The 12059-nt window shown below is 35.3% G+C and overlaps 2 protein-coding genes across 8 annotated transcripts; both read left to right on the top strand.

The window, feature by feature from the left end:
• Positions 1–240: 240 nt before the first annotated feature.
• On the top strand, positions 241–5925 carry LOC107807082 (putative protein disulfide-isomerase A6). The gene is made up of 11 exons (XM_016631371.2): positions 241–565; positions 1147–1231; positions 2176–2273; positions 2380–2435; positions 2934–3051; positions 3199–3226; positions 3311–3402; positions 4429–4585; positions 4678–4802; positions 4994–5093; positions 5559–5925. Exons 1-11 carry the CDS (start codon positions 411–413, stop codon positions 5622–5624), a joined length of 1080 nt encoding a protein of 359 aa, XP_016486857.1. The 5' UTR covers positions 241–410; the 3' UTR covers positions 5625–5925.
• Positions 5926–7582: 1657 nt separating this feature from the next.
• On the top strand, positions 7583–11851 carry LOC107807081 (uncharacterized). Of its 7 annotated transcripts, XM_075217615.1 has the most exons (6): positions 7583–7802; positions 7901–7959; positions 9748–9830; positions 9961–10548; positions 10746–10821; positions 11461–11851. In XM_075217615.1, the coding sequence occupies exons 3-5, from the start codon at positions 9791–9793 to the stop codon at positions 10775–10777; spliced, it is 660 nt and encodes a 219-aa protein (XP_075073716.1). In that variant the 5' UTR covers positions 7583–7802; positions 7901–7959; positions 9748–9790; the 3' UTR covers positions 10778–10821; positions 11461–11851. The 7 variants fall into 7 exon arrangements, with proteins under 7 accessions (XP_075073716.1, XP_016486852.1, XP_016486854.1 ...); XM_016631366.2 differs by lacking the exon at positions 11461–11851 and having other exon boundaries at positions 10746–10974; XM_016631368.2 differs by lacking the exon at positions 11461–11851 and having other exon boundaries at positions 9777–9830; positions 10746–10974.
• The last annotated feature ends 208 nt before the right edge of the window (positions 11852–12059 follow it).

The raw sequence follows: 12059 nt of genomic DNA on the forward strand, positions 1-12059 counted from the left end.
TCTCAATACCATAATGATAAAATTAAATCTTTAAAATGAGTATTTGAACGTTAAACTAATAATTAAAAAACTTTAAAAAGTACCACTGGATTATCATATTTCAGGAAAAAACTCATATTATACAAAATTAAAATTGTACGAGGTCTTTAAATAATCATAAACTAAAATTTGCTTGTAGATTACGAAATACAGGAAAAGCTCATTTTAAATTTAAGCACAGCAAAGGCAAAAGATAGTTTCGACCAAAAAACAAAAAGGCAAAAGATAGTCTTAAAAAAAGAAATACACGTATCAAAAGGTTTTTATATAAATTTACCTAACGGAGCGATTTGACACTATTGTTTCTTCCCCTGGCTTTTGAAAAACTCACAAAGAAGAAGAGAAGGAGCTTTTGAAGCTAGTAAAAAAAAATGGGGAGATCACGGATCTGTAATACATTAGCAATTTTAGCTCTGTTTTTGTTCTCTTCAGCGTTGGCAGATGATGTCGTCGTTTTGACCGAAGAAAACTTCGAGAAGGAGATCGGTCAAGATCGCGCCGCTCTCGTTGAGTTCTACGCTCCTTGGTTCGCACACTTCCTCTGATTCTTTTATTTACCAATTATGTTGCTATATTTCCCTTTTGGATTTATGATTTGAAATTTCTTCATAGATGCAGTGTGTTGTGAATGCTTAATCTGTTAAAAAGGCGTTGATTGTGTGATTCGGTAATTAGATCTGTGCTAGTTTGATCTAGATTTGAATGAAAATAGCTAAGTTTGAGTTATTACTTCGTAATATAATAGTTTTGAGTAATTTGATAGTTCCGTAGAGTTGTTTTAATTCCCATGATCTTAATACGTGTTATATGTAGCTACAAAATGATTTTGTTTCTTGCTTCCTGAAGGTTTTAGATGTTCGAGTTACTAATGATTGGATATAAATGTGTTGTTTGCTAACACAATTATAGATCCTAAACAAATATCCTAGGAGTGTATATGAGATTGATCTGAGTATAGTGTTATATGAGTGCAAATCATGCTTTGATATATGAGTTTGGTTGGTTTGTAATAATTGAGATGTGCGAGTTTGAAAAATGTAAGGCTGTTCTGCAATGAGATATAATTATAGGCTATGCGGTGGACTAATTGGATTTATATATGGGCAGGTGTGGCCACTGTAAAAAGCTTGCTCCCGAGTATGAAAAGCTTGGTGCAAGTTTCAAGAAGGCGAAATCTATTTTGATCGGAAAGGTTAGTCCTTCTGGATATGAAATTCCCCTCTCAGCTTTTCATTGTGCTAGAATCATATGAAATTGGAGCTCTTTTTGCAGCTGAGACTGTAAAAAATTTTCCTTCCTTTTTGTGTTTATTCCTAATTGTATAATATTTCTATTTCCTTGAAGAAATTGCCAAATGGTCCTATGTTTGCCACACCTGCATTTTACTTTGTGGAGAATTTTAGTTTTTTAACTAAGGAGGCAGTTGTGATTTGTGCCTGATTCCAGTTGATTATCTTGGTTTTATCTGATGAGAATGTAGTGAAGCAAGCAAAGAAAGAAAAAAGAAAAAAAATGATCTGTATACCTGTTTCACCCATAAGAGAAGCAAATTTATACTTTGAATGTCGTTCAAGTTTAGTCTGATGGAACACTGGGTTCATTGTTTTCTTTACCTGTATTAGCAAAGGGAATTTTGATTTGTTAGTCAATATTCCAAAGAATGTCTTTCGCCTAATTTGGTGGATTTTCTTCTTCTCTTTTACTATAAGCTGTATACTGATGAATAATATGCGGCACGACAATCTGATGGCTCAGTGTAGCTATTGCAATTAGGTAACAGCTGTCTAAATTATCTATCAGTTCATTTTATTTTTTGCAACATATCATTGGGTAGAAGTTGAGCTGAGAATACCTGGTAACTATTTTTTTTTTAATGGAAAAAATGTAAGAGAATACCTGGTAACTATTGATTATCTTCTATAAAACATCTTCAACTTGTTTGCCAGCTTCTTCATTTCTCTGAGGTAATTTAAAAAGCCAATCATGATGAAAATGCCATTTTCAATATAGTTTTGTTCGTTGTTGTTTTTTGTTTAGTTTGGACAAATTTTTGATCGCTTTTGAGTTCTTTTTTAATTTATGTTTTGCCAAGTTTGTAACGGAAAACTGATTGTTTCTAGAAACAATATTCTGTAGGTTGACTGTGATGAACATAAGAGCGTTTGCAGCAAATATGGGGTTCAAGGGTACCCCACTATCCAATGGTTTCCAAAGGGATCACTGGAGCCAAAAAAGTATGTTTATAAAATCTGGTTTTCTTACCGAATCAGCTTTTGATGAGTTCTGATTGCTTTGTTCTTTGTGATTTTTTTGTCCTACTTAAAATTTTCCTTATCACAGATATGAAGGTGGACGAACTGCTGAAGCCCTTGCTGAGTTTGTGAACAGTGAAGGAGGTATTAAACTTGCCTTTGTAACCTTAGTTTATACCACTTGAATGAGTTAGAGGATTGTGTATATTAGTCTGTGGTGATTTTTGCTCTGTTTAATTACCTCAGGGGTTTGTTCATCATTTCCTCCCTATTTAGACTCCAATTCAGGACATAATATGCCACTACTTATGTTGACGTTTCTGCCATGGATCTGTTTGAGCTTGTTTTTAAGTTTCCAATCTTCGTTTATTTCTGTTTTTTTCCGTTCTGTTAAGGACACTAATCTATGAATGGTACGGCAAGTAGTATACGATAGTGTTGCTGCTTAGTACTTGCTACTTGTAAAGCATAATGTTACAGGCTTTCAATCGATTTTACTTGTTGATGATGATGAGGAATTATACTAGACACGAGGAATTGATGATTATGTTATTTTTTTTTAATTTTAGAAAACATGGTAAAGGCATATATTTCCAGACGTTCCAAAATATGCAGTTCTGACACTTTATTATCCCATTTTAGGGACTAATGTGAAGCTTGCCTCGACCCCGTCAAGCGTTGTGGTGCTATCTCCAGATAACTTTGATGAAATTGTTCTGGATGAGACCAAGGATGTATTAGTTGAATTTTATGCACCATGGTAAAAGTTTATGATTATCTGCTTCAGAATAAGTAAATTTTAAACAAAATAAGGTGCTGGGAGTTCAATATAGCTGGTTCTGAGTCTAGTGTGCCAAGGATCATCTTTCTCCATCTGCATCTCTGATTTATGCTCTACTTTGTGTAGGTGTGGTCATTGCAAAAGCCTTGCTCCTGTAAGTGCATTACTGTCTTATTTTGAAACTTCTGAGAACTGAGTACGTGAAGAGATCTGAATTCCTATCTCTTTATGAATGCAGATTTATGAAAAGGTAGCTACAGCGTTCAAACAAGAGGAAGGTGTGGTTATTGCCAATCTTGATGCCGATAAGCACAGGGATCTAGGAGAGAAGTAAGTTTTCCACTTGATAACATCACAGGAGGCATATTTTCACTCCTTGAAGTGCTTACCAACTCTAGCATATCGAAATGTCAAATTACCCATCAAAATCAGATGGTTGTGCTTGCTTTCTGCATCATTGCCCTGGCATGACAATCCTCCCCCCCCCCCCCAGCGTGTTTGTGTATGTATGAACCTAAAGAATAACTTCATGAAGTTACCATCATCTGCTAATTCTTCAAGATACTCCAACTACCTGGCCCATTATTACTTTTTTCGCTGAAACAACACAATGTAAAATATAATCGTAGCTATCCTGCTTATCGCAAAAGGAGTATATTGGAGATGCGACAATGTAGGGCTTATTTTTTTGGGTGACTTAGATGATAGACAAAATGTGTGAGGAAAGATGAGTTGTGTAGACTGTAGAGTCTCCGGCAGCATCTGGCTTGGGAAAAAAATATGGCTTCCAATAGCAACTTCAAGCATTTCTTAAGCTATATTACATCTTGTAGTCTAGTTAACTCCCAAAAACTGAGAACATGAAGGAATATAAAGAGAGACAGAGGTGAGATGAAGTCATTGCATTTTTTCCTTTTTCCTTAAAAGGGTACTTTGGTCCATTCCTCATTTATGAGTTTCAATCGAGTATGTTAGCTGTGGAAATAGTTCTTCCCTAAATTTACATTCCTTCGGTTTCAGGAATTATGTTTCTCGAAGATACCCTTTTTTGTTACTGTTTGTGGTGGAAGGGGGAGCCTTGAAGCAACGATAAAGTTGTCTTTGTGTGACCTTTAGGATTAGGATAGGTTGCTTGCATCACACCCCCTTAGGGTTCAGCCCTTCCCCTGATCATGCATGAAAACGGGATGCTTTGTGCACCCGGTTGCCCTTTATTTTTTGGTAGTTTTGTGGTGCCTCTATCCAGCTAAACCAAGTCCTCCTTCCTTCCTTTCTTTCTTTCTCGCTCTCTCTTGAACACTCGTACATTCTTTCATGCACATGTGCATCCGTGTAACGCAAAATTATGCCTGCCAGGTATGGCGTAAGTGGCTTTCCCACACTGAAATTCTTCCCAAAGGGAAACAAAGCTGGTGAAGATTATGATGGCGGCCGAGACTTAGATGACTTTGTCAACTTTATTAATGAGAAGTCTGGCACTAGCCGTGATTCGAAAGGGCAATTTACTTCAAAGGTTTGTAATGCTGAATAAAGTGGTTGATTACAACATTATAAAAAAAAATTGTCCTTGCATTTTTAACTCTCTTTTGTACCTTATGGCAATAGGCGGGTATTGTTGAGTCCCTGGATACATTGGTGAAGGAGTTTGTCAGTGCCACAAACGAGGAGAAAAAAGCTTTGTTTAGCAAGATGGAAGATGAAGCTGGGAAGCTGAACGGTTCTGCTGCAAGGTAGGATTATACTGGAGTATATAGTTGTATTGATTTACCTTATATTTTGGAGGTGTAGCATACTTGCAGTTGTATTGTTATGTTATTCTAGCAACAGGAAAAATTGATGTTCTGCACCTGGGACTTGTTGCCTTTGGGTGAACGTCTTGTTTGTGCCTTTTTCTCAACTCCTTTCTAAATCATCTTTCTAGATATGGCAAGATTTACCTAAAGGTTGCCAAGAGTTCCATGGAAAAAGGAGCTGATTATGCCAAGAATGAAATTCAGCGGTTAGAGCGCATGCTTGCCAAGGTATAACTGCACCTTTTCTCTTCATGCTTTTCTTATCCATCATAAATATGTGCAGCAGCTATAAGTGACCTTATAATGTCACCTTCGCAAACATCCCCTCTGCCCTATCTCTGTTTTTTGTATCCCACATAATGTTGATCAGTTGGCATGAGTTGTGGTATTGCTCCAATTTCTTGTTAATAATCCACCTGGGCTAGATGAAAAGGGGTGTAGGAGGAATAGGGATTAACTATGGAGCATGAATGGCAACATTACTCTACTAGTTTATTCTCTTCAATTTGAATTCTCTTAATTATTACAGTAATATGTTGATAAAGGCTTTTTAATAATCTATTGATGTGTAAAGTTCTGAATTGTTTTAACTAAGTTCCGCGTCTTTCCTTTTTGGATGGAGAAAATTTTGAAGTTCCTGCTTTTAATTGTATAACAGAAGCTGACTTCTCTTTTGTATATTGAATGCTACAGTCAATCAGCCCGGCTAAATCTGATGAGTTCACCCTCAAGAAGAACATCTTGGCGACGTTTGCATGAAGTCCTTGCTAGTGTTGCAGCTTGTGATGCCTCCAGGCTTGGCGTCACCTGGAGTTTTGCCCAAGGTCGAGAAATGCATTATCTGGTTGATCTTCTGTTGCACATTTTTGTACTCGGAAGTATTGCACACGACAGATCTATTTAGGCATTTTATTTTATACCAGTAGCTATGTCAAACCTAGACATTATGTCTCTTATGATTATCAGCTTCTTTGACAAACAATTAGTAAAGCATTATCATCACGTCATGACTTCATGTTAATCTTCTAACTTTAACTGCATTATACTAGATTTCATCTCACTTCTTCATGCTTTATATACAAGTAGACATTCCACTGTCCGCTTTACTGTTTGTTAAAGTTATTGTTGTTGGATTGAGATGAGCTTAAATAAAATGAGATTGCCAATGAGAATTCATATAGTTGATCCAAACTTGCTTGGGATTGAGGCGTAATAGCTGTAAGAGCCATTATCCAGCGCCTAGCAGTGCTCAAAGCGAGATCTTTCCGTGCCTTTTCTTGTTTAGGCACATCTCTGCACTAGGATGTACAGAAAACTTCGTCATTATGATTCTAGTATGTGGAGGCTTTTCATAAGGGTATACCATGTGAAGTAAAGATGTTTTTCTCCTAAACTAAATAGGAAAATTACAACAAAGTGCCAGGAATAGTACTTCACTGCACAAGCGCATACACATTTTTTAGTTGCTTAAATTAATGTCTGCGACTATACTTGCTTGCTCGTTCCCCTCCCTCTCTTCCCCCGTTACTCAAAAATAAAAAGTGAAAAGTTCAAAAGAAATCGAAAATATACATTGGTTACATTTCAATCTTGATCTTCCTCCTGTGTTTTCCCAAGAGTCGCAACCTTGTTAATCTGACATTATCTTTCCTCGTCAAATTTTCTTGTAGAAGTAGAATGTTTGCCTCCTGGGTAGTACACCGATATTGTCTATTAACTGAGGTAACACAAGGATGTGCCTTAAATTTGGGATATAGTTAAAGGATGTTTTTAGCCAAAAACTCATAAATTCTTCATTGCTAACGAAAAGCATAGGATGAAAAGGATTTCTGAAAGAAAGTCTTCACATTCATCACGTCCAAGCAAAACTACTTTTAATTCAGATTTTGCAATAAAAGAATTTATTAAATACAAAAATTCAAGTCATTCAAAGGATCAGTTCAGGCGATGAAGGACCATACTCCTAAATCGTGTCAACTGATCAACAATCTTGAGTCTTTGCAACAGCATGCTAAGCCACCTAAAATACGCTTGTGAGTCTATTATGGGGGAAAATACATATCCAAATTGAGTTTATTATGCAAGAAAATATTTATCCACACTCATGTTCATACCAAATCACATTTGGTAATCATAATTAAGTGATAAACTGAAATGAAAATATATAGTACTAATTAGTCATTTAGGTGATAACTTGTATGTAAAAGACTAAAGGTATATTATTGTCCTGGTGTTGATAGGTTTTGATTTTTTCAATAAACGGACCAATTGCAACTAACAATATTTAAGAGGTAAATCAAATGTGAGATAAAATTTATCTGTAGATTGCTCATTATTTCTTATTTTGAATGTCTGTACTATTAATCTATAGTGTGTAGAATTATTTTAAAAATAAATTATTCATATAGGAAATTAATATCTCATGTCATAATATATATTTAAATTTTTATTACCTTCGTGCAAGGTAGTAAAAATGGATAATAAACTATCATGTACGTACTAATTATTAGTCACACATGATATCTGAAAATAATTTATATCCGTTTAAACGGAGCACATGTGTTAATATTATAAAAAAATTACTGATAATTTTTATAGGATTACATAACATATGGCAAGTCAAATGATTAAGTAATTGTTATTCAATTTATCATAATCAAGTAATTATAATTCTTGTTCTTCAACCTTTTAAAGAACATTTTGACTATTTGAGACATGAAGAAAGTGTTTCAAGTGTGGACATATATTTTGAAAAACCAAGGGAAGGGATGTAGGAAATGGTGAAGCATAGTAGAACAGTAAGGAGCAGTGGACCACGAATAGAAGCTCAAGCGGTAGATTAGGGCAATCAATTGGCACCCAATCCATTCACAGAGAAATAAAAAGACTCACAGCTTATTGTAAACCCTAGTCCAGCTCTAGCTCGTGTCTAGTTGTGTTAGTCCGAACTCCGATCACTTGTGGATATATTGTTTTTAGTCTTTTTTGAATATTTCTTTTACCTGCATCAGTTTATGTATTTGCTTCTTCTTCAGTAAAGCTAGAGGACTAAGTTTTGGGTTTGGGAGGAGTAATTGTTGCTAGACTTGCTCAGGTAATCATTCTCAACTAAATTATACTGTACAGTATTTGTTATCTTCTCAATAGGGTTTGCAGTTCGTGTTGTATTTTACTAGCTGACATTTGCATTTAAACAACTTATTTATCTAATAGTTGTACTTTTATATACTTGCTAGATATTATTGTCTATCCACATTTGGATTCAAATGTTGTTTGTTTGGACTTTTCTTCTCTGGCATTTACACCACTGTTTTTTTGGCTCCAAATACGCAACTGCACTCTCCTTTATTGCTTGTTACCTTTTAAGCAAACACATTTCAAGGCCTTCCAGTAGGGAAAAAAGTTACTCCTAGTTTTTTGTTTGTTCTTTGAGTAGTTGTCAATATCAAATTTTAGTAGATGTGCACCAATTGGCTACCAGTCTTAGGTTCGCCTCTGACAGTGTGATTTTTTAGCTGATTGATTATATCTTGCCATGGTTCCGAAATTTGGACACAAGTACCAATTTGAATTATCTTTGTTCGTTGGTGAGCTCTTTATACTTTAATTGTTTTCTTCACTTTTTTTCCCCTTTCTTGATAAGCATTTCCATCCTATTCACTAGGTCGTATTCTATAATTTGCTTCTATCGTGCATCTTGTGATGCCACTTGCCCGGAGACATTCACCTATTACTAAAAGCTGAAAGCATGGATGACCTAGCAATTTGTTGGATACTTATTCTGGTTTACATAGTTCTCTTACTGGGAAAATGATGGAACCTTTTTGATATATCTCCTGCCCTTTAAATCAGTTGGATGAGCTGTAGAAATTTATCAATAGTATTGTCACTATCAATTCCTTTTAATCCTTTAAATAATTCTTACCTTACAAAAAAATCCTTTAAATAATTGTTATGATTCTTATTCCTCTTTGTGATGACATATGCTATCTGTCCATACTCACTAGTTTGTAGACAGACTTGACATATTGAGCTCAACAAGTCAATTAGGGTATATGCATGATAGTTCTACAGATGTTGCTTGTACTACCAATTCACCTGGAGCATTGCAGCTATTATCAGTTGCAAATATACAGTCGGTAGCTAACAGTATTGACTCTAAGATTTTAATTTATATTTTGAAACTACTTCTGATATGAGTGAATAATAATATCAATAGACTGCCCCCTAGGCCTTTGGTGTAGTCAGTAGAGGTAAGACCATAGTTCTTGATGTATGAATTAGGTGCTGCCGCTAACAAAAGCCTTGTATTTAAGTGTTGAAGAGTACCCATTATCCATCGAGTTTAGAACTGTGTGCCAGTTGGACATGAGGGGTTTCTCGATTATCAGGAAGAAAAAAAAAACAGAACTCGAGATTCCGCCTTATACTTTTTTTCTTTAATAGTCCAAAAGTCTTTCTGACTATAGTTATGGAAGATGGAGATATTGCGGCGGGTGGAAAGAATGTGCTCTGTTAGATGTTTTAAGAGCCATCTTTATGTGAGTTCCATAGTACTGAGGCCATGAGTGCCACTAGAGCTTGTAGTCGAGCTCATTTATTTATCTCCGGGAATGAATCTCCAATCCTCCACTGCGGAAACTTTATGCAATTTTATTTATATTCAAGTCAAGAATGAACATCATTTTATTTTGGTTAAACATGAAAAAGAATGTACAATAGTCATTCATCTGCAAAGTTGGAGAAGTTACATTATGGAAACATATGCTTCTTGCTTTGGGGGTGAAACTTCCTCTATTTGACTTGTCATACTTTGTTTTTGGGTTGTTTTGGGAAGTTAATTTCATCGGTGTTTGATTTTTTCATGACTGGACCGAGATAGAGAAATTGATGATATTGAAAATCTTCAAGGTATTGGTTTCCTCATGGCTGGAACAGAAGATATAGCTAATGATGATGTTGAAGGTAAGCAATGTATTGGTTTAGACAAGTACATATATGATTATATCGTAGTACTGGTTTAAGATATTCTGAAATCTAATTCTCTCTAATTTGCTTGCTTCTTTTGTTTGTTTCTTCTTTTTTTATTTGGTAGTTCCTTTATATGCATCTCCTGCAAATGTCTTGAAGTTGTTAAAGGTGGAACAGAAAAGGAATAAATTAGACTCGCAGAAAAATGAGTTACAACAACAAGCTGACAGTGCCATATCTTCTTTGTACAAGAACATCCTCTTGTATGTGGCGTACACAGGAGGAATCATCTATTTTCATACCACTGAGTTACCATCTGCTATTGCCTTTAATGTCTCCATTCTATCAATGTGTTTGTTTATGACTGGACTGTTCTTTCATACGAGCTGGGCAAAATCGATGATTACAAGAAGGGACGGCTACATCGAGTTTTTTGCAGAAAGGCATAAAAGATTGAGAGTAGATGCACGAATTCTAGTGGAATTGGAAAACAACAGGAGAAGAAGAAGGCTAGCAGCCAATATTGCGGATAATAGTGAAGGTCCTCTCATAGACATGGCTTCCTTTATGACCAGATGTAAGACGATTTATGATGCTGCAGATTTTTATGACTTTCTGAAAGTTTACCATAAGAAGATCAACTTGTCTTGGGTGCTCGGAGGTGTCTACGTTCTTTTTGTGCTGATCATTGCATTCTTCAACTATTACTACAGTGAGTATTTTCTTTTCCTATGATTTTTTTAACATAATACAGAGAAAAAATCTCACAGTTTTACTAAATGAATTTGTAAAAGAATTCGAGGTTGGTGCATGCTAAAGCGTGATCTTGCAGAATTATAGATCTTTTTTATACTAAATAAATGCAGTTTCTCAACAATTCTAACCATTCTATTTGTTTTTCAATTACAGAGCAAGGACAGGATTATTCATTCTCTGACTAGCTGCCAACTTGCAACTTAGTGGTTGAATATTTGGGTCTTTGATGGTAAAACCCTGTTTTTTTTTTTCAGGAGCATTAGGCTTCTGATTCAAAAACATTGTTAGATGCCAAGGAGGCGAGTTTATTTTCTATAATTTCTGCAACACGGACACTAAATAGTGGAGTATAAATGCTTTCATCAAACAAATTTTTTTTCCTCACAGCATGTCAATATGAACTTGTCAAATACATAGGCTGCGTGTTCGTCTTTATGGAGGACTTCATTTCTTCTCCATGGTTGCTCTCTTTCTTGCATCGGCCTTCTTTCTTGACTTCTTGAACTGATTATGCAGATTGACCAGTCAACCTCTTACCCATTACTTTCTTTTGTTGTCTGAGTTATTCATCTTTTTCATTAATATAAAGTATGCTTCACAGATATTAATCTGTCCTATTGAAAACTAACAGTGACCAAGAAACACCTGTTCGCTGAACTCAACATGGACTCTCTTTTAGGCAGCTGTCCTATTTTTGTTACCCCTCCCCCAATTAAGTGTCCAAACATAAAATTCCTTAATTACTCATCTGGGAAGAACTTATTATTCGATCTATAGATCTATGTTCATCTCTAAGCTTGTTTATGCGTATAATGGATTTGCAAATACGATGTTAGTTTCCTTCTTTTGGTCTAAATTTCACTTGCAGAGATGGGAAGTACATGGAGCAATATCTGTATTCTCTCTAAACCAGGGATGTCTGTTCAAGTATGAGATGTTCAAGTTCTGCATTAGTATACAGTAGTAGTGGCAGTGGATCAGCATTTTCATTTAATGAGATTTAAATACTTAAGTTTTGTTGTGGCAGTGTTCTTTGGTTCTGACTGAAAAATGCAAAACATTATCATATCATTTGCACCTCATGCCATTGATATGTGCTATGGTGGTTTCAAGCCTTACTCGTTTTTTGATCTAAGCGTTGTCAGGTCAACTGAGACCTTCTTAGTGGACTGTTGAGTGACAATGGTTACTGCTGGTTATTGTTTTTGGGAATGGAAGGAACATTTGAATTGGTATAACTGAAATTTCAAAGGAAAGTACAATAGTATGTAGTTACACACAATCATTTGAATTGGTATAACTTTTTTCTTATGTAGTTCTAATATATCTGTGACATTTTCTTTTTTTGATATTTCAACAACACATAGTATAGATGTGAATATGAGTAACGTCATCAATGTTCATAAATGCTTCATGTCTTAAAGTTTGCATCTTATCTTTAAGAAAATGCAGCCTCCTCCTTTTTAC

Source organism: Nicotiana tabacum, chromosome 7, assembly GCF_000715075.1.
Source record: "Nicotiana tabacum cultivar K326 chromosome 7, ASM71507v2, whole genome shotgun sequence".
NCBI classification, from domain to species: domain Eukaryota; kingdom Viridiplantae; phylum Streptophyta; class Magnoliopsida; order Solanales; family Solanaceae; genus Nicotiana; species Nicotiana tabacum.